Source organism: Protomyctophum bolini (genome assembly GCF_963924005.1).
Source record: "Protomyctophum bolini genome assembly, chromosome: 23".
Classification (NCBI taxonomy): Eukaryota; Metazoa; Chordata; class Actinopteri; order Myctophiformes; family Myctophidae; genus Protomyctophum; species Protomyctophum bolini.
The window spans coordinates 29,516,812-29,539,245 of record NC_137884.1 but is presented as its reverse complement, the minus strand read 5'-3'; the positions used below and the strand labels follow the sequence as shown (position 1 = coordinate 29,539,245).

Sequence of the window (22,434 nt, the reverse complement as noted above, 5' to 3'; positions counted from 1 at the left end):
GGCCTACATCCATTTCTCTCTCTTTTATTCGTATTTGTTGCATTTCTGTGTCAGAGAAATGCATCAAGTCATACTCCTTCATTCCGTGCACGTGTAGGACAGGACATGCTGCAGTACATCAGTATAAAGACTCATATTAGACCAGCATATATAGTTTTACTGCTGTAGTATCAGTATAAAGTCTCATATAGTTTTACTGCTGTAGTATCAGTATAAACTAAAGTAACATCAAAACCAATTGAATGAACCACTTTACATATTACACGTGTTCCAGGTTCAGTGGCTTTCCAGAGACACTAAGGTAAATATTTGCAATATTTGGACTGTTTGTTATGTTAAATATCTTCAAGCTATTTCTACCGGTTTCAAGATGTTTTTGTCTTTTTCAAATAGTGTGTGTGTGTGTGTGTGTGTGTGTGTGTGTGTGTGTGTGTGTGTGTGTGTGTGTGTGTGTGTGCGGCGCGTGTGTATGTGTGTGTGGGAAGGGTGGTGGTGGTGGTGGGGGGGGGGTAAACTGATTAACTTGAACAAGTCCATTTTTAAGGCGTATAAGAGAGAGTGATAATGTGACCAAATTGCAGTCACTATTAACCACAATCCCTTCTAAGTGTTGTCTGATCTTGGCAGACCGGACTTGAAAAAATAAATATGTTTAATTCATTCAGTCAGAACTGTTCTGGGTTTTGTTTTAATAGTCATGATAATGAATAATGATTATAATGTATTGTGAGTTGATGCGTCTGTCTGTCTGTCTATGGCTTCCATTGACAATGAATGGTAGACTGTATGGTTTAATCTGCCCTGTGTGAACGCAACGGGCACGATGGATTGGCAACCATATGGTGGTGTGACGGAGGCGAGAGACGCAGGATATCATAGTAAATAAATGTGACCTTCAGTGACGCATCATAATGTAATATGACTAGCTCTGGTCCATAGCCCTAAGACTAGCTCTGGTCCATAGCCTTAAGACTTCCAACCAACAATGGGTTCTATAGCCTATAGCCTAGGCCTATTGTATTAACATGTAAATATATTTGATTAAAACAAATCAGGGGAAAAAAAATCCAAATCCAGAACATCCAAATGATTGGATGTCCTCTCTGATGAACTGGCTCCAGAGAGACTACACACTACACATTGTTTTAAATATCATATCACTGAAATAAAATGTAAATGTAGGCCTATTTCTAAGAAGAAAAAAGTCTGCTGTCATGCTTTCATTATTATCTGCACGGTGAAATCATTGAAATTAATTAAAATAATAAATGCAATTACCACTATTAATTATATTTTTACATTGGATAGCAGAAATTAAAAGTATCACAGCCAGGACTATAATGGCATTCATTTCAAGTCACTAAACCTAAACAGTTGTTTTTTAGTCAGGCAGTCTCTGAGCCACAGCCAAACAGCCAGGGGTCCTACTGCTCTTCACACGGAAACAGCGTTCAATGTTTATTTTCCAACAAATTCAAGGTAAATTGTTCACATTTTTAACATTCTATAGTGAAGTGGTATTTAATAAACCTCCACATTACAGTGTGTAGGTTCACCAGAGCACGGGGCACACATTAAACGGACAACGTAGTAACACAGAGCTGCTGTCAAGGAGTTTGTTTACATCCATTCAAGCTAGTTAGCTTCACTGCTAACGTTAGCTAGCATAACGGCTACTTGTGTTATTGCACATTATTTTATAATAATACTGATTAAAAACAGAACTACGTTTGCTAGGACACGTTTATGTGAATAATAACGTGACAACACGTGGATGCTAGTTATAATATTACTATATAATATTAATAATCTTAATGCTGTTGCTGTGCCAACTTTGGCACAGCAACAATGAATTATAAGTGTGTGTGTGTGTGTGTGGAGCCTGTTAGCTTCTCTTAGCTGATACCGTTGGAACAGGCCGTGCCGCCCAATCTGTGGGCGTGGAAGCAGTGGTTCCCAAACTTTTTCATGTCAAGGACCCCCAACATTTACACTAATTATCCCACCACGGACGGACCCCCCCATTTGAAAAGACATGCCAGGGACCCCCATAAGAGAAGATCTTTACGTTTCTATAGCAGTGATTCTCAACCCGTTTAATTTCAAGGACCTCCCAGTTTTGCATGCATTTAAGCTACGGACGGACCCCCATTTAATGGCATTTCTATCTCTGGGACCCCCAATTTATATTGTAAAAGCAATGTTAATTTAACTCTGAGAGTGTAGAAAATGGAACCATTTGTACACTCTCAGAGTTACAGACCCATAATGGTCCATTTGCTTCCAAACTATCATTTAGCTGGGGACCCCCTGGAACTCCCTCAAGGACCCCAGGGGGTCCCCGGACCACTGGTGTAACTTATTAGCCCTGTTTTTGGCTATATAGAAGTGTGTTATTTGTACATCTCTAAATGTTTTGATGAATTGAACATGGTGGACCGACCCTCTTGTAAACAAGTGTAATGCTAGTTTATGGCGTCGTCCACTCACAGTCAACAGTCTTTGCATTGAGTTTGTGCTTGAAATGTTACTGTAATTCTGCAAACTGGTAATAAATACTTCAATGAATCAATCGATGAATCAATCAATCCCTGTGGGGCGGCGGTGGCTCAGGGGTAGAGTGCCTGGATGGGAACCGCAAGGTTGCCAGTTCGAACCCGGGCTCCCCCAGAGTTACTGTGGAAGTGTCCTTGAGCAAGACACTGAACCCCTAATTGCTCCCGGAGTGCTAGTTGGTGCCTTGCATGGTTTCCGCTGCCATCGGTGTATGAATGGGTGAATGTAATGCACAATCTATGTAAAGCGCCTTGGATAAAGGCGCTATATAAATGCACCATTTACCATTTACCATTTACCTGTGCATGATTGCATCACGATATAAATGTCTTTCACAGACACGTTTACAGAAACACCTTAAGGTACAAAGATGTAATCACACTTATGTGACTTTGAACGTAGTAATAATTTGGTGGCTACCATTTAAACAGCCCGTTGTCGTGTTGTTATCTGGGGTACCTGGAATTTAATGACCTCTGCATTTTTACCAGTCCAAACTTAGGGCCGTGGGAGCAGTTAGCATAGTTGGTGTGGGAGCTATATTCAGTAATTTGCTATTTCAGCATTTCTATATAATGTAATGCATGTATTATTTAGTTTGTTTTGCTTAGTTAGTTTGTTTACAGCCATTATTTCTGTTACAGCTAATGCTTTTATTGTGAAGGTGATGGGCACAGCTGAGGCTATTTAATGAAGTGAGCACACGGGTAGTCAGAGAGCACCGAGCTTCCTTATACCAAGCTGCCTTGACTGGACAATGGTCTTATTCCTTATACCAAGCTGCCTTGACTGGACAATGGTCTTATTCCTTATACCAAGCTGCCTTGACTGGACAATGGTCTTATTCCTGCGTAAGATGCTTCCTTATACCAAGCTGCCTTGACTGGACAATGGTCTTATTCCTGCGTAAGATGCTTCCTTATACCAAGCTGCCTTGACTGGACAATGGTCTTATTCCTGCGTAAGATGCTTCCTTATACCAAGCTGCCTTGACTGGACAATGGTCTTATTCCTGCGTAAGATGCTTCCTTATACCAAGCTGCCTTGACTGGACAATGGTCTTATTCCTGCGTAAGATGCTTCCTTATACCAAGCTGCCTTGACTGGACAATGGTCTTATTCCTGCGTAAGATGCTTCCTTATACCAAGCTGCCTTGACTGGACAATGGTCTTATTCCTTATACCAAGCTGCCTTGACTGGACAATGGTCTTATTCCTTATACCAAGCTGCCTTGACTGGACAATGGTCTTATTCCTGTTCCTTATACCAAGCTGCCTTGACTGGACAATGGTCTTATTCCTTATACCAAGCTGCCTTGACTGGACAATGGTCTTATTCCTGTTCCTTATACCAAGCTGCCTTGACTGGACAATGGTCTTATTCCTTATACCAAGCTGCCTTGACTGGACAATGGTCTTATTCCTGTTCCTTATACCAAGCTGCCTTGACTGGACAATGGTCTTATTCCTTATACCAAGCTGCCTTGACTGGACAATGGTCTTATTCCTGTTCCTTATACCAAGCTGCCTTGACTGGACAATGGTCTTATTCCTTATACCAAGCTGCCTTGACTGGACAATGGTCTTATTCCTTATACCAAGCTGCCTTGACTGGACAATGGTCTTATTCTTATACCAAGCTGCCTTGACTGGACAATGGTCTTATTCCTTATACCAAGCTGCCCTGACTGGACAATGGTCTTATTCCTTATACCAAGCTGCCTTGACTGGACAATGGTCTTATTCCTTATACCAAGCTGCCTTGACTGGACAATGGTCTTATTCCTGCGTAAGATGCGCTGCCCGGAGCTTTTAGTGGCTTTTAAGTTTTTATTGTTCATTGTGTTGATTAGCCACTACAGTTGGCTCTAGGGGTAAAGATTGATTGATTGATTGATTGATTGAAGTATGTATTAACAGTTTGCAGAATTACAGTACATTTCAAGCACAAGTCAATGCAAAGACTGTTAAGGGGAGAGTAACGTGGCCGCCGGTCTGAAATAATAATTAATAATAATAATAATGTACTGCATGTGTTCTAGATCCAGATCTGTACACTTATTAACCCATTTTGGGGTGGGAACCCCTTTTGGTGTTAGCATCATGTTGTGCTTTATATTGAAAAATAGCAGATCTACAAAGCTCGTAGCGCGCCACCGAGTGGCGCGCTACGAGCTTGTAGATCTGCTATTTTTTAAGAATCGTGAAAAGTGACATGAAAGTGTTTGAGAACGACTGACATAGGAAAAACTGCTTTTTTTCAAGAAAACAGTCAGACATTTAGAAGACAGTTTTAGAATCTGATCTCAGGTCAGAATGGGTCAATTCATTCTTATTTCTCTCGTCTCCACAGCATGCCTGCTGAACGCAAGCGATCAGTGAACATGGACGAGGCGAAGGAGGCCTCGTCGTCCTCCTTCAGCAGCAGCAAAGACAAGGAGAAGGACGCCTCGTCCTCCTCCTTCACCAGCAGCAAAGACAAGGAGAAGGACGGAGCGCGTGACGGCGGGGAGACTCGGGAGAGGAGCAGAGACGGCGGGGAGACTCGGGAGAGGAGCAGAGCCAAGTCGTCCAAAGACGAGGCCAAAGTGAGCGGGAAGAAGGACGGGAAGGCTTCGGAGGAGAAGAGGAAGCGCCTGGAGGAGGACAAGAGGAAGAGGGAGGAGAAGGACAGGAAGAAGAAGGACGAGGAGAAGCAGAAGGCGGAGGAGGAGCAGAGGAGGAAGGAGGAGGAGGAGAGGGTTCAGCAGGAGGAGACGGAGAGGAGGCTGCAGGAGGAGGAGGCCAAGAGGCTGAGAGAGGAGGAGGCAGCACAGCTGAAGTAAGGAGGAGGAGGAGGAGGGGGGGGGGGGGGAGGGGGAGGGGAGGAGGAGGAGGAGGAGGAGGGGGGAGGAGGAGGAGGAGGAGGATGTGGGTGTTAACACCAATATCATCAGGTGGGTGGAGTCATTCCTGACTGAGCGGGTAGTGATTGTGGAGGAATATAAGTACTTGGGTACAACGATTGATTCCAAGCTGACATGGAATTCCAACACTCATTCCATTCTAGAAGAAAGGTCAGCAGAGGCTGCATTTTATGCGCAGACTGAGACAGTATAACGTTGAAAAAAATATCATGGCACTTTTCCATCGATCCTTTGTGGAGAGTGCATTGACATTTAGTTGGTATTATTATCATTGGTCAATAAGAACAAACTCCATAAAATCATCAGCGTGTCCAGCAAAATAGCTGGGGTACGATTTGAGAGTATGACCTCAATGTATGAGACCCGGGTACTCAGGAAGGGGAAAGCCATTACTAGGGACAACACACACCCGTTACACAGCCAATACCATCTGTTAACATCAGGGCGACGGTACATGGTACCTTCCCTGCAGGCTAGAGGGCCTCAAGATCGTTTGTTCCCATAAGTATAGGACTTATGGGAACAAACTACCTAGTTGTGACGTCATCCCCTCCTTACATAAGGCATCTTGCCAGAACGTTCTCTGTCGGATCATAAATCTTCAATCTAGTCTGTATGAGAATCTAAAACTAAGCCTTGCAATTTTAAGCATTCTTAACTTGGCACCTAAAACTAAAGATATCGCCAAGACCTAACTTCGGACTATACCAGCTGGTCAGCACTTTCCCGCTCTTGTGACCAAGAACCTTCTCCACCCTTATCCACCATCTCAGTTCCGTGCATAAAGTGTGATGTGACGCCTCTTGGAACTATGACTGGTGGCCTTCTGTTGGCACTGTTTCTTTATTGTCTATGTCAGGGGTGGGCAACTTTGACGATGGAGAGGGCAACTATTATTTCCACACTCACTTCAGAGGGCCACTTTGCATACTGTGGTAGCAAAAATAGCCGATCTACAAGTTCAAAAGTGCGACGCGTTTTGAACTATAGAACTATTTGGCTATTTTTGCTATATTTGAATTGAAATCCTGAATAATCTTTTTGCTATTTTTGAATTGGAATCCGGAAAAGTAAAAATTGTATTTTATTTCAAATGCAGTTAACTTTATGAATTTAAATGCAAATACATTGGACATAAAAAATACAATGAAATTCTAATACTAGTCATTCAGCTACTAATATAGACTGAAGTAATTAATGCAGGTCATGTTTGGGAGGAGGGGGGGGAGGGCAGCAGAGGAAGAAGCTAGAAACTAGATGTAGTCAAAACAGTCTAGAGCCGATCGACGCTTAGCATTTTTCCAAGTAGCACGTGTGCGCCTAAGTTGAAAAATCTAGTAGCACACAAATTATTTTAGGAGCACGATGAAAATGATGTATTTTTAAGGGGCGCTAGCCCCTCCAATATACAGCCTTTGTCCCCACACATCTCAAAATGAGCCATTGACAATCAACAGAGAAATTACGTCAAAATTCTGCTAAATATGACATAAATTAAACGCCATTGACATTGAAGGGAAAATGTATGTCATGTAAACGAGCAAATCAGCTAACCAATCACAGGCATTCTGATTGGCCAGTATGAGATGATATCTGATGATGTATGATGACAAGAGCGCCCCTCACTTCACATGGGTGTGATTTTTCTTTAATTAAGTGATATGAGGTATAGGGGCGGGAAATAATGTCAAAATATTATATCACTATCTTTTCAGCAAAATAAATTATCACAAAATAGTGATATTCATCATGATATCATTGTTATGTTTGTTTTCATATAATCTATATATAATCAATTTGTTTTATGATAATACTTTGTAGATAGATCGATAGTAGCTCTGTTCCATACCTCTAATACGTGCAACACATTAGAGCTATATGGACCAGAGCTAGATAGATAATATGTTGCTCATGGATGGATAGACAGGCTATCCGTTTTTATCCTGCTGTTCCATCATGTTAGTGTGACATTCAGACAGTGCAGAGGCTGCTCGATGGTGAATTAGTATTGTAACATTCTCCTTGGCTTTGACTGACTGACTGACCTGATATTAATGGTAATCCAGCCAGTTCGGTCATTCGCATTATCATTTATGCTGGGCACACGCTTTTGTAAGCAAACGCTAAGCAAGGGTTGTTTTTGATAAACATCAATCCGTCCACTCCATGTGTGTGTGTGTGCGCGCGCGTGCGTGCACGGCTGCACGCTGTTTCACCCGCGTTTGGTTAAAAGTAAGTTACGTTTGAACTAAACATTACAAACAAACTTTGCAAATAACGTCCAAGCAACTCCTTCTGAATCTGTGCTATCATGCTAATGCTATCTTCTTTTCTGTCTGCCGCTGCTGACAGTCAGCAAGCAGTGATATGACGGGGAAGAGCACGGAGCAGCAACACAGGGAGGGGAGGGGCGGTGGGAGCAAAGGGGACAGATCTTCAAATGAACACCGCATTGAGCCTCGACACGTTGTTAGCTTGTAGCTCTGCTCTTTTTGGCAAACGACACCGCCGTTCAGAAATATAAATGTAGGTATAGAACCACGACTATAGAATGTGCACTTGCTGTAGACAGAGACTTGTCTTTATCACGATTGAATGGTCAAATCCTGTAGTCGCACCTGTGCTACAAATTGGATTTTACAACTCGCACGGTGATAATTTTAGTCGCAAATGCGAGTACCTAGTCGCACTGTCGAGCCCTGGTAACGGGTAACCCACCTACAGTCAGAGCACGGTGGTCACAAGTGAGCCGAGTGGCTGAGATTCTTTGAATATTGGAATTTGGCTCTTTGAGCCGTTCTCATTCTGTGGTTCTTTTGCTGCCTGTTTGTCCCTCACCCCCCCATCTGGTCTGGCCTTGTCTCTGTTGTCCCTCACCCCCCCATCTGGTCTCACCCTCCCATCTGGTCTCACCCTCCCATCTGGTCTCACCCTCCATCTGGTCTCACCCTCCCATCTGGTCTCACCCTCCATCTGGTCTCACCCCCCCCATCTGGTCTGTCCTTGTCTCTGTTGTCCCTCACCCTCCCATCTGGTCTCACCCTCCCATCTGGTCTGTCCTTGTCTCTGTTGTCCCTCACCCCCCCATCTGGTCTGTCCTTGTCTCTGTTGTCCCTCACCCTCCCATCTGGTCTGTCCTTGTCTCTGTTGTCCCTCACCCCCCCATCTGGTCTGTCCTTGTCTCTGTTGTCCCTCACCCTCCCATCTGGTCTGTCCTTGTCTCTGTTGTCCCTCACCCCCCCATCTGGTCTGTCCTTGTCTCTGTTGTCCCTCACCCTCCCATCTGGTCTGTCCTTGTCTCTGTTGTCCCTCACCCCCCCATCTGGTCTGTCCTTGTCTCTGTTGTCCCTCACCCCCCCATCTGGTCTGTCCTTGTCTCTGTTGTCCCTCACCCTCCCATCTGGTCTCACCCTCCCATCTGGTCTCACCCTCCCATCTGGTCTCACCCTCCCATCTGGTCTCACCCTCCCATCTGGTCTCACCCTCCCATCTGGTCTCACCCTCCATCTGGTCTCACCCCCCCCATCTGGTCTGTCCTTGTCTCTGTTGTCCCTCACCCTCCCATCTGGTCTCACCCTCCCACCCATCTGGTCTCACCCTCCCACCCATCTGGTCTCACCCTCCCATCTGGTCTCACCCTCCCACCCATCTGGTCTCACCCCCCCCCCCCCCCCCCCCCACAGGGAGAAGGAGGAGGGGCACCAGCTGCACCAGGAGGCCTGGGAACGCCACCAGTGCCGGAAGGAGCTCCGCGTGAAGAACCAGAGCGCCCACGAGGGCCGTCCCGAGGAGGCCTTCTTCAGCCGCCTGGACTCCAGCCTCAAGAAGAACACGGCCTTCGTCAAGAAGCTGCGCACGCTCACCGAGCAGCAGCGCGACGCGCTCTCGCACGACTTCGGCTCGCTCAACCTCAGCAAGTACATCGGCGAGGCGGTGGGCGCGGTGGTGGAGGCCAAGCTGAAGATCTCCGACGTGGGCTGCGCCGTGCACCTCTGCTCGCTGTTCCACCGGCGCTACGTGGAGTTCGCCCCGCTGCTGCTGCAGGCCTGGAAGAGGCACTTCGAGGCGCGCCGCGAGGAGAAGACGCCCAACGTGAGCAAGCTGCGCACCGACCTGCGCTTCATCGCCGAGCTGACCGTGGTGGGCCTGTTCACCGACAAGGAGGGCCTGTCGCTCATCTACGAGCAGCTGAAGAGCATCATCCTGGCGGACCGCGACACGCACACGCACGTCTCCGTGGTCATCAGCTTCTGCCGGCACTGTGGAGACGACGTGGCCGGCCTGGTGCCGCGCCGCGTGAAGCACGCCTCGGAGCGCCTGGGCCTGGCCTTCCCGCCCAGCGAGATCATCACCGCCGAGAAGCAGACGCCCTTCCAGAACCTCCTGAGGGAATACTTCACCTCGCTCACCAAGCACCTGAAGAAGGACCACCGCGAGCTGCAGAACATCGAGCGGCAGAACAGGTTTGGTTGTTTGGATCTCCCCCTTTTTTGGTGTTCTAGCATTATGTTATGCTTTTAGCTATTTAAAAATAGCAGATCTACAAAGCTCGTAGCGCGCCAGCGAGTGGCGCGCTACGAGCTTTGTAGGTCTGCTATTTTTGAAAAATCCGAAGAACGACTGACACAGAAACATGGCTTTTTCAGAAAACTGTCGGGATGTAGAAGAGATTTTTAGAATCTGATCTCAGGTCAGAATGGGTTAATAATAATTTAGATTTCATTCAGTCCGTGGTTAGCTGTGATATACGGCTAAATAATGTAACAGTTAGTACAATGTTTTCAAACACTGAGCACACTTGTTTTTGGCAGCAGATTTTTATTTTAGTTTTAGTCTTAATAGTTTTAATTTTAGTCACCCGGAATGTTTTAGTGTTAGTCTAGTTTTAGTCGACTAAATCTACAGTTGATTTAGTCGACTAAAATGTGTTTTGGTGGTCACTGATGCCGTCGAAATGACCACCGCTCCGGTGGTGAGCTGACCACCGCTCCGGTGGTCACCTCACCACCGCTCCGGTGGTGAGGTGACCACCGCTCCGGTGGTGAGCTGACCACCGCTCCGGTGGTGAGCTGACCACCGCTCCGGTGGTGAGGTGACCACCGCTCCGGTGGTGAGGTGACCACCGCTCCGGTGGTGAGCTGACCACCGCTCCGGTGGTGAGCTGACCACCGCTCCGGTGGTGAGCTGACCACCGCTCCGGTGGTGAGGTGACCACCGCTCCGGTGGTGAGGTGACCACCGCTCCGGTGGTGAGCTGACCACCGCTCCGGTGGTGAGCTGACCACCGCTCCGGTGGTGAGGTGACCACCGCTCCGGTGGTGAGGTGACCACCGCTCCGGTGGTGAGGTGACCACCGCTCCGGTGGTGAGCTGACCACCGCTCCGTGAGGTGAACGTTGAGCGGTGGTGAGTAAAAACAGAGAGAAGGGCTTGAGCGGTGGCGGCGGTTTGCTCTTCAACGCGGCTCAGTGACGTCATAGTTGTAGTTCGGTGGTCAACTCAGTGACGTCATAGTTGTAGTTCGGTGGTCACCTACTGTAACCACCGGAGATCCAGACTATGTGTATGAGCCTTTAGTCAGTCAGTCAGTCTGTCTAATATCTCAGTGAGTGCATGCCCAATTATTGACTAATATGTTGGGTTCTTTCCCACTAACGTCTCCCTCCATCAGACGTATCCTCCACTCCAAAGGGGAGCTCAGCGAGGACCGCCACAAACAGTACGAGGAGTTCGCCACGTCCTACCAGAAGCTGCTGGCCAACACCCAGTCTCTGGCCGACCTGCTGGACGAGAACATGCCAGAGCTACCTCAGGACAAGACGGTGCAGGAAGGTGGCTTTGCTTTATCGCTTTATTCATTATAGCACATTATCGTTGACCCATTTTGTTGGGGGACGGGAACCCCTTTTTGGTGTTATTGCATTACGTTGTGCTTTAGCTATTGAAAAATAGCAGATCTACAAGCTCGTAGCGCGCCACCGAGTGGCGCGCTACGAGCTTGTAGGTCTGCTATTTTTTTGAAAAATCGAAGAACGACTGACTTAGAAACAGAAAACTGTGTATTTTCAAACAGACATTTTTAGAATCTGATCTCGGGTCAGAATGGGTTAAACAAAATCACACCCGTGTGAACTGAGTGGTGCAACTCCCCCCCCCCCCCCCTCTCTCTCTCATTCTCTCTCTCTCTCTCTCTCTCTCTCTCTCTCAGTGCAGCACTATCTCTCTCTCTCTTTCTGTTTCTGGCACAACAGCGCCCCTACTGGTACTCATAGTCATGCTGGACTGCTCATAAGTTAACACGGACATTGCTGTTCCTCAAAAATAGACAAAAGCTAAAACACTGCAGGGAAAGGAAGAAGGCAGCTTATTTTCCTGTATGGAAGAGGTCATTGATTAAGCAGACTCTCTTTATGGAGTCCCTCAGAGCACGGTCCTAGGACCCTCTAATGTCTTTATGTCTCTCAGAGCACGGTCCTAGGACCCTCTAATGTCTTTATGGAGTCTCACAGAGCACGGCCCTAGGACCCTCTAATGTCTCTATGGAGTCTCTCAGAGCACGGTCCTAGGACCCTCTAATGTCTTTATGTCTCTCAGAGCACGGTCCTAGGACCCTCTAATGTCTTTATGTGTCTCAGAGCACGGTCCTAGGACCCTCTAATGTCTTTATGTCTCTCAGAGCACGGTCCTAGGACCCTCTAATGTCTTTATGTCTCTCAGAGCACGGTCCTAGGACCCTCTAATGTCTTTATGTCTCTCAGAGCACGGTCCTAGGACCCTCTAATGTCTATGTCTCTCAGAGCACGGTCCTAGGACCCTCTAATGTCTTTATGTGTCTCAGAGCACGGTCCTAGGACCCTCTAATGTCTTTATGTCTCTCAGAGCACGGTCCTAGGACCCTCTAATGTCTTTATGTCTCTCAGAGCACGGTCCTAGGACCCTCTAATGTCTTTATGTCTCTCAGAGCACGGTCCTAGGACCCTCTAATGTCTTTATGTCTCTCAGAGCACGGTCCTAGGACCCTCTAATGTCTATGTCTCTCAGAGCACGGTCCTAGGACCCTCTAATGTCTTTATGTCTCTCAGAGCACGGTCATAGGACCCTCTAATGTCTTTATGTCTCTCAGAGCACGGTCCTAGGACCCTCTAATGTCTTTATGTCTCTCAGAGCACGGTCCTAGGACCCTCTAATGTCTTTATGTCTCTCAGAGCACGGTCCTAGGACCCTCTAATGTCTTTATGTCTCTCAGAGCACGGTCCTAGGACCCTCTAATGTCTTTATGTCTCTCAGAGCACGGTCCTAGGACCCTCTAATGCAGGGGTGCCCACACTTTTTTGACTTGAGGTCTACTTTTAAAATTGCCAGCTCAAGCTTAAAATACTCAAAATAAATAACATTAAGGCATTAGGACTGTTTCAATCAATCAATTCTATTTATTTACCACCTTTATTTTGTTAAAGTTACTCTTTGTAATAACGTCAATCAATTTCAATTTGTAATAACATATTGCTCATAAAATGTTACAAATATTAAAAGTATCACAATCACATGAAGGAATAATGCACTCAACTCAACCAGAGCAGAACTCCTACCACAGGTCTCTGGCAATCAATGAATAGGCCTACAGTTGCAACCACTATATTAATGGAAAGTATTTCATACAATTTAAATTAAAAAAATCTGAACCATCCCTTTAATCAGATGACTGCTTTCAGCCTTGCACTGAATGGAGTCCGTCAGCGCTGCGTAATCCGGACAGTCACTGCTGACAGCTAGTCTTAAACAGGCCTCCAAATAATCGTCCGTCAACGTGGAACGATATTTGGACTTAATTATCTTCATGTGGGAAAACGCTGATTCACATAAATATGTGGAGCCAAATAACGCTGTGAGCGAGGCTGCACAAGTCCTGATGTTTGGATACTCTTCCTTCACGAGTAAGTTCCAAAACTCTCCATCGCGGGCGCGCAACTTTAACTATGTCAGCCTGCAGCGCCATGATCTCATTCTCCAACGCAGAAGAGTACATGTTAAAAAGTGTTGCTATTTTCGAGGCAATGGAATCAACATCAGCTTCTGAATGGGAAGCACATGAATGTAGCGATGGGCTCGAGTAAGGCAAACGCAGTTGGACTTGGAATGTGACATCGTGAAAAAATAATCTTCTTCCCACTCTGCATGGAAGTGATATGTTTTAGGCTTCTTTGCCGCACGCATCTTGCTATATGAACAATGATGGATAGATATCCTTTTAATGTGTTTGTTTAACAACAGAACAGACCCGACGTTCCCCACACTTGAAAACCAGGCACTGCATTGTGGGGGGTTTTAAAGCCGCCGCCGCCTGCCCGAGGCGACTCGAGGATTGTTTTTTTTTTTTCATGTCAGGGCCAAGCGGTCTACCTGCGCAGCGCTTGCGATCGACTGGTCGACCGCGATCGACGTAATGGGCACCCCTGCTCTAATGTATTTATGTCTCACAGAGCACGGTCCTGGGACCCTCTCTAATGTGTTTATGGCGCCTTCTACAGAGCACGGTCCTGGGATTGACATCTTCACCCCTGGGAAGCCTGGAGAGTACGACCTGGACGGAGGCATCTGGGAGGACGAGGACGCTCGTAACTTCTACGAGAACATGGTGGACCTGAAGGCCTTCGTCCCCGCCATCCTCTTCAAGGACAACGACAAGGGAGGAGGACCGGGGAAAGACAAGGACGAGGCCAAAGGTACTGACCAGGGGAGGACCGGGGAAAGACAAGGACGAGGCCAAAGGTACTGACCAGGGGGAGGACCGGACTAGGACGAGGCCAAAGGTAGAGAGGAGGCCCGGGTAGAGTAGTGAGGCGAGATGGAAAAGGGGCGACCGTACCTGTTATTTACAGCTAGGTGGAGTAGTGGGGCGAGGTGGAAAAGGGGCGACCGTACCTGTTATTTACAGCTAGGTAGAGTAGTGGGGCGAGGTGGAAAAGGGGCGACCGTACCTGTTATTTACAGCTAGGTAGAGTAGTGGGGCGAGGTGGAAAAGGGGCGACCGTACCTGTTATTTACAGCTAGGTGGAGTAGTGGGGCGAGGTGGAAAAGGGGCGACCGTACCTGTTATTTACAGCTAGGTAGAGTAGTGGGGCGAGGTGGAAAAGGGGCGACCGTACCTGTTATTTACAGCTAGGTGGAGTAGTGGGGCGAGGTGGAAAAGGGGCGACCGTACCTGTTATTTACAGCTAGGTGGAGTAGTGGGGCGAGGTGGAAAAGGGGCGACCGTACCTGTTATTTACAGCTAGGTAGAGTAGTGGGGCGAGGTGGAAAAGGGGCGACCGTACCTGTTATTTACAGCTAGGTAGAGTAGTGGGGCGAGGTGGAAAAGGGGTGACCGTACCTGTTATTTACAGCTAGGTAGAGTAGTGGGGCGAGGTGGAAAAGGGGCGACCGTACCTGTTATTTACAGCTAGGTGGAGTAGTGGGGCGAGGTGGAAAAGGGGCGACCGTACCTGTTACCCTAACGTTCTTTGTGCCAGATTGACATGCATCTGCATACATGTATCTAATGCACACAGCCGTAATCCTGTTTGCTGTTTTAAAGCACCAAAACACTTTAGCAATGGACAAAATATATTGTCCATATTTTCTTTTATCCTGAAAATGTGGCGCAAATCTTTGAATATATATTCTTTCAGAGCGAACGATTTTAACTCAAATCTTTGCTTCTGTTGGGGGTCCCTGGAACTACATATGTTCAGGGGGGGGTAGGGGGGGGTCCCTGGAACAACATATTTTCAGATGGGGGGGGGGGGGGGGGGGGGGGGGGGGTCGGTGGCCAAATACATAATAATCTTGGGGGTCCTTGACATGAAAATGTTTTAGAACCACTGTCGTTGAAACATGGGGTTTTTCAGAAAACTGATTTAGAAGACATTTGTAGAATCGTCCTCAGGTCTAAATGTTTAAAGGACTTCTTCACCACTTTTCAACCTATCTTCATATAATAGTTCCTCACTAATAATCATGAAAAAAAATTGCATGATTTTTTTCTAGTCAGTCTGTGTCTCATAGATCTTTTTTACAATAATGTTTAGATTTTCATTATCGTGAGAACGATGGCTTCCATTTTCGCATTGCAACTTATCAGGACTAGAAAGCCTGCAGTTTCTATTAGCTTGGAAGACGGTTTCTGAACTGCCCACAGCCGTCCTATGAGACACAGACCGAGTAGAAAAAAAAAACTGGACCTATTATATGAAGATAAGTTGAAAAGTGGCTAATGCACTAGGGCTGACCTTCGATCACGCTTTTGATGATCGACGCTTCTAAATAAATTTGTTTCGATCGTCGACGCTTCGACGGGGGGGGGGGGGGGGGGGGGTTTGTAAGGCTTTTTACAAAAGTAGTGGGGCATCTTATAAACTGGGTGGGGGGGTGCGCGACGAACAGTGACGCTGACGGCCTGACGCACAATGAATTAGGCTTAAAATAAAACAGCGATATAGCTGCAGAAGATAGAGAGGAGCGCATACTGCAGCTGCAGGACTGCAGCTGCACTTGTTAAGTTGACTTCCTTGTTGTTAACACGGGGGAAAGAGGAGGTGCTGCGAGGCACGCTGGTGCTGCTCGCGGACCAAATGGGCCGTCTCGCGGACCAAATGGGCTCTGTTTGCTCTGACCTCTGACACCAAAGAGGCTGTAATAATCCTGTTTGCTCTGACCTCAGACACCAAAGAGGCGAAGGACGCGGTCAGTCTGGCGACCACGGAGGAACTGGAGCTGGAGCTGGAGGCTCTGGACATCGCTGACGACCCTCTGGAGGGTCTGGACGGAGCCGACGAGGCCGAGACGGAGGAGATGGCCAAGAAACTACTGGATGAGCAAGGTAGATGAACTGTTGGATGAGCAAGGTAGATGAACTGTTGGATGAGCAAGGTAGATGAACTACTGTGTGACGTAGCACATTTCTAATGTTTTTCTACTTTGTTTTCTTTATGCATGTTATTATTTATGAAATGATACATGTGACGCTGATTATTTAAGTATTAGCTTCTGTTCACAATTATGGTAATGGGCCTTGTACAGGGGTGAGTGACAGCGTTCAGTGATTCGTTGATTGTCACCACCCAAGGGTGCAAATAGAGGGAGTGACACACGGGGCCAGGGATCGACAAACACACAGAGTGCAGGCCTGCACGGAGGAGCTTCAGGCGCCAGACGGATTTTACGCTATGACCGCAATTTAGCGTGTAAATTAACTGATCTGCAGCCTTAGGGAATATATAGAACAGTCGAGCCCGGCGGGCTGGGCATCGTTGTGCCGCTGCCGACGGGGATCGGAGATCGGAAAGGAGAATAACCAGCCGGTGTTTGGAGGCTATTCCAGAGCTACAACAGCTATACCGGTGAGGTCGTTCCAAGGTGGTTCTAGTTGGATTATTGGATTACAAATATAGGGGTACCCCGAACACGTTCTTATTTACTTTGGATCGTTTTGTTGGAGAAGAGGAACTTTGTGTTGCGTCGGTTTTGGGACAATGTTATATAGACGCTCGCGTGCGCGCGCCTCATCTTGAGGGGAACGCGGACAGTATTATTTGCTGACTTTGGGGGGGTTTGAGAAGAATTATTGTTTGAGTGTGTAAGTTTTTAAGCCTGTGTATTTTGTTTAATATAGGGAAAGAGACAGGGATCTTTGAATTGTACCGTCTGCTATAGATGCTGTCATTAAGGTCTGGCTGTCTATATAAATGATTCTGAACATAATCCTATACGATCCCGTTTAATTTTTCCTTAGTGACAATTTGCCTTAAGATATAAGGGGGCGATTGTTACAACTGGATGAGCTAGGTAGATGAACTGTTGGATGAGCTAGGTAGATGAACTACTGGATGAGCTAGGTAGATGAACTGTTGGATGAGGAAGGTAGATGAACTGTTGGATGAGCAAGGTAGAGATGAACTGTTGGATGAGCAAGGTAGATGAACTGTTGGATGAGCTAGGTAGATGAACTGTTGGATGAGCAAGGTAGATGAACTGTTGGATGAGCTAGGTAGATGAACTACTGGATGAGAAAGGTAGAGATGAACCATACAGTTAAAGATAATGGAGGATCACAGACATCTCCTCTCAGGTATGGAGTTGCTAAACCCCACATGTTGGTCGACTACCTTTTTTCTCACAGACGAAAACTACATGGAAACTAAATGAAAACTAAGCTACGATGACTAAAACAAAGACTAAATATACTGACAATCTCATCAACAAATGAAAACTAGACTATAATGTTAGGAAGGGACTAGTGGACAAGATATCCAGTGTAAGTCATTTTACACTTGGTTGCACGCTGGAAATAGAGCGATGCGTTGTGAGCTTGTAGACTCATTATCAACCTTCCATTCCATGTTGATAATGTGAAGGTTGTAGAGCTCCCTCTGGTGGTTTGACTGCAGACTGCACTCACCCAGTAACCTCCCATGTTGATAATGTGAAGGTTGGAAAATAAACTGCATATAGTAGAGTCAGGGCTCCAGACTAACTCTGGCGCCACCTACCTTTTCAGTTGGTAGCGCCACCACAAATTAGGTAGCACCAACTTTTTTTGTATAGCGCCTCAGCGCTGTATTAACACATGACCTTATCACCAAGGCTAGCAAAGGCTTTCTTGGCTGAAGCATAAATGCCTTAAATTAAGCAGATAACATGTTATATTTCTCACTCACACATTCTATAGGACAATATTATAATGAATAAACCTATAGTGCATTTTTCCATATCGTTATTATCATTTGGCTACTGTATATGAAACAGAAATGAGACACACCCCTTACCTTCTGCATGGGCATGTTCAACCTAATGGCCAATAAGGATATTTAATCCACCGAATTCATAATCTTTGCCCACTTTCCTCCTGTCTTTTCTTTATATGGAATGAACATGTGAAAGCTTTTATTGTGAAGGGGAAAGTTTCTAAACGTCTCCGCCTGCATATTTCCATGTGCTGATCTACAAGCTCACAACGTGTGGTGGACGCGACGCGTTGTGAGCTTGTAAATCTGCTATTTTCAGCATGCAACACCACGTCGTACGACGAAGAATATACCAGGTTTCACGTGGGAGATGTATTTTGTTCGAGGCGATCATGTATGTAGCCTGGCCTGCATACAGTCTATGGCCTGCACACAGCGCTACTCAGAGGCGATCATGTATGTAGCCTGGCCTGCATACAGTCTATGGCCTGCACACAGCGCTACTCAGAGGCGATCATGTATATGTAGCCTGGCCTGCATACAGTCTATGGCCTGCACACAGCACTACTCAGAGGTGATCATGTATGTAGCCTGGCCTGCATACAGTCTATGGCCTGCACACAGCGCTACTCAGAGGTGATCATGTATGTAGCCTGGCCTGCATACAGCCTATGGCCTGCACACAGCGCTACTCAGAGGTGATCATGTATGTAGCCTGGCCTGCATACAGTCTATGGCCTGCACACAGCGCTACTCCACGCAAAATAACAAGCTATTGGAAGCTATTTTTCAACAAGTTTACCGTGTTTGGGGTCGGGGACGAGGCGCAGTCCCCCATATTATGTCTGCTGTCTCTGTGTATTCAGCGACAGCAATGCACAGCATGCATCATCATCCCAGTTGTAAAGAAAAGTGTGCGCTCCAGGGAAACTTATGTACAGCCGAGGCTGAAATCAGTTTCCTTTTTTTCGGGGTTGATCAGTGAGCGCGCCGCCGCTGTTGAACTCACGCGTGTCGCGTGCAGACCGGTGCAGACAGACAGGCAGAGAGAGAGAGAGAGGGAGCGAGAAAGAGAGAGAGAGGAGGTGCGGAATGAGCGAGAATAAAGTCATATTTTATTATCGCGCTAACGCCCGTGCTTCATGGTTGAGGCTGGGAGTGAAAGCAATAAGTAGCACCGGTGCGACCTCGTTCAAATTTAACTCGCACATTAAGAAATTAAGTCGCATATGCGACCTAATAGGTCGCACGCTGGAGCCCTGTATAGTGAATAAAGTGAATTCTTATCTTTGAGAAAACCAACATGGCATTCATATTAAACGCCCACATATATGTGGGTGTTATCGTGACACGACGTCTGTGTCCTTTTTGTACAAATAAATTATTAAAACGATTTATTTATTTAACCAGTAAAAACACATTGAGACGGCGTCTCTTTTACAAGTGGGAACTGAACCGGCAGAAATAAAACTACACTTAAAATGTCACATTATGGACCAGCAAATAAAACATCCATAACACACCTTTTTAAAGTGTGAATAAATGCAACACCTCACCAAAGTCCTACTTTTTTAGTAGCTAAATCTAAATATCTAACCCTAAATATCTTGGCATGAACATAGGCTAGTACATCTAAGATGATCCATGACTTTATTCATTATATGTGACCAAATTTGACTGAGAGACTGCCATTGGATGTTTTTGAATTTTAGTCATATGTCATATGAAAGCAGGGAATCGTAGCTTCAAATTGACATATTGGTTGTTCAGTTTGACCCACCAGTTTTGGAGATATGGCTTATGGAGTAATGTCTGGCAGAGAAACAGAGAGTTGAGAAAACAGGCTTGAAAAGGTTCACTTCTGTGGTCTCTAACATTACACCTAGCTACATGTTTAAGCATTTATTTCATATTTACATGTCTTCTGTGGTCTCTAACATTACACCTATAGCTACATGTTTAAGCATTTATTTCATATTTACATGTCTTCTGTGGACTCTAACATTACACCTAGCTACATGTTTAAGCATTTATTTCATATTTACATGTCTTCCGTGGTCTCTAACATTACACCTAGCTACATGTTTAAGCATTTATTTCATATTTACATGTCTTCTGTGGTCTCTAACATTACACCTAGCTACATGTTTAAAGCATTTATTTCATATTTACATATTTATTTCAGCTCTGACACTTATTTCAGACATGCTAGTATGTGAAGAGTCTGCCTGTGCTATTAACTAATTTTGAAGAAAAAAAAAGCTGTAATTTGCGCGATGGCAGTCTCTAAGTCAAATCTGGTCACATATTGTGCACTTTGATAATTTTTTACATGTAGTATTAGACATCGATCTCATGTGTTGTTTCAGAACAAGAGGCCAGCACTGGGTCTCAGCTGAAGCTAATGATCTGTTTCAGAACAAGAGGACGAGGAGGCCAGCACTGGGTCTCACTAGGGTTGGGATTCGTTAGGATTTGAACGGTTCCGGATCCTTCCCGGATCCCTCTTAACGGTTCCGGTTCCTAAGGGTTCCCTTAACGGATCCTAATATTATTTTTTTCCCCTTTTTTTTCTGACATAGATTATGCTTATATTATAACTAACCTAACCAAGTACATAATAAACACAAATTAATTAATTACATTTTTTAAAATGCACTTTACAATTATGAGGTGGCACTATTATTTAAACTTCACCACCACCAGCTAGCCACCACAACAATATCATTGTTGCAATTTGTACTGTATATTGCAATTTGCTGTATATTAAATACAGTACACATTGCAATAATTATATTGTTGTGGTGACAAATGTTGTCTTTAATGTTCAGATTAATTTAATATGAATGACCCCTTACCTCCCTAATGGAAACAAATAGTGCTTTCTTGGATTATAAAATCCTTTTAGCAGACCTTGTATTGAACTGTAGGCTACGTTCCTGTGCTTTTTTCTGCAAACCGTTTATAAAGTAATCAATCTATGGAGGTATATGCACCTAAACGCTGGGCTCTCAACAGTCACGCGATTAATTTAGAGCCAAATCAAAAGCAGTTGAGTTGCTTATAGGTTGTAAAAAATAAGTGCAGACAAATTGATTTGGCGTGATTCATAAAATATCAGACGGAAAGACGTCGAGACATTGGCGTTCTAAATGAACACCATTAACAACAGTTGTACAATAAATACACCTAATGAAAAGCTATGTAGACGTTAGTAGTTTTTATTTTCTACTACGTTACTAGCCTGGGGAAAGTGAACCAGCCTTGCATCATCCTCATCCCCCGCCGGCTGTGGTGGAGCTGCTTTCCGCATGGCTCTCAAACGCGATTTGCCTTTAGATTATTCTCGTGAGTTGTGGACTCGTGTAGGCGTATTGATTTTGAGTCGTTTCATCAATGTGGACGTGGTGCAACTGTTACAAGTTGCAACAACCTTTGCAGGGAACTCTAGCATAACATTTATTCCACGTTGCGTGCTCAGCCTCAGAGTCATTTCCCTCTCTGTTAACCACACTGTGGAGATCTCTTCCACATACTGTGCCGCTCGCTCGGTGGTGGTGAGCGGTCGCTGAATGCACAGAACAGTGGGCGTATCCTCCCCGACCCCACACACTCCTTTAGGTGGGTTGACGTCACCCCAGGCTCTGCTTGCGTGCATGCACAGACAGACACAGCGGAGCTAAATGACCACTGATGAGAACCGTTTGGGGAACCGTTAATAAAAAAACAATGGAACCGGCTCCGGATCCGCAATGTCGGAACCGGGTCTGAAATGGACCCGGTTCCGAATCCCAACCCTAGGTCTCACCTGAAGCTAATGATCGGTTGTTGTTTCAGAACAAGAGGCCAGCACTGGGTCTCATCTGAAGCTAATGATCTGTTGTTGTTTCAGAACAAGAGGACGACGAGGCCAGCACTGGGTCTAATGATCTGTTGTTGTTTCAGAACAAGAGGACGAGGAGGCCAGCACTGGGTCTAATGATCTGTTGTTGTTTCAGAACAAGAGGACGAGGAGGCCAGCACTGGGTCTCACCTGAAGCTAATCGTGGACGCCTTCATCCAGCAGCTCCCCAACTGTGTCAACAGAGACCTCATAGACAAGGTGCAGGATGCATAGGATGGTGCAGTCATCCTAAAAATACGCTTTTGTTTTGATTAGCAAATTGCACTAACCCATTCTGGGCGGGAATCCCCTTTTGGTGTTTCAAGCATTGTTATACTTTAGCTATTGAAAAATAGCAGATCTACAAGA

At 45.9% G+C, this 22,434-nt stretch overlaps 1 protein-coding gene across 1 annotated transcript in view; it reads left to right on the top strand.

Moving 5' to 3' along the window:
* The first annotated feature begins 1,420 nt into the window (after positions 1-1,420).
* upf2 (UPF2 regulator of nonsense mediated mRNA decay) overlaps positions 1,421-22,434 on the top strand; it is a 65,816-nt gene continuing 44,802 nt past the window's right edge. Inside the window, 8 exon segments of the mRNA XM_080757856.1 lie at positions 1,421-1,479; positions 4,910-5,377; positions 9,146-9,925; positions 11,132-11,292; positions 13,989-14,187; positions 14,189-14,229; positions 16,160-16,318; positions 22,181-22,284. Coding sequence (XP_080613982.1) covers positions 4,911-5,377; positions 9,146-9,925; positions 11,132-11,292; positions 13,989-14,187; positions 14,189-14,229; positions 16,160-16,318; positions 22,181-22,284 — 1,911 coding nt within the window. The 5' untranslated portion in view covers positions 1,421-1,479; position 4,910.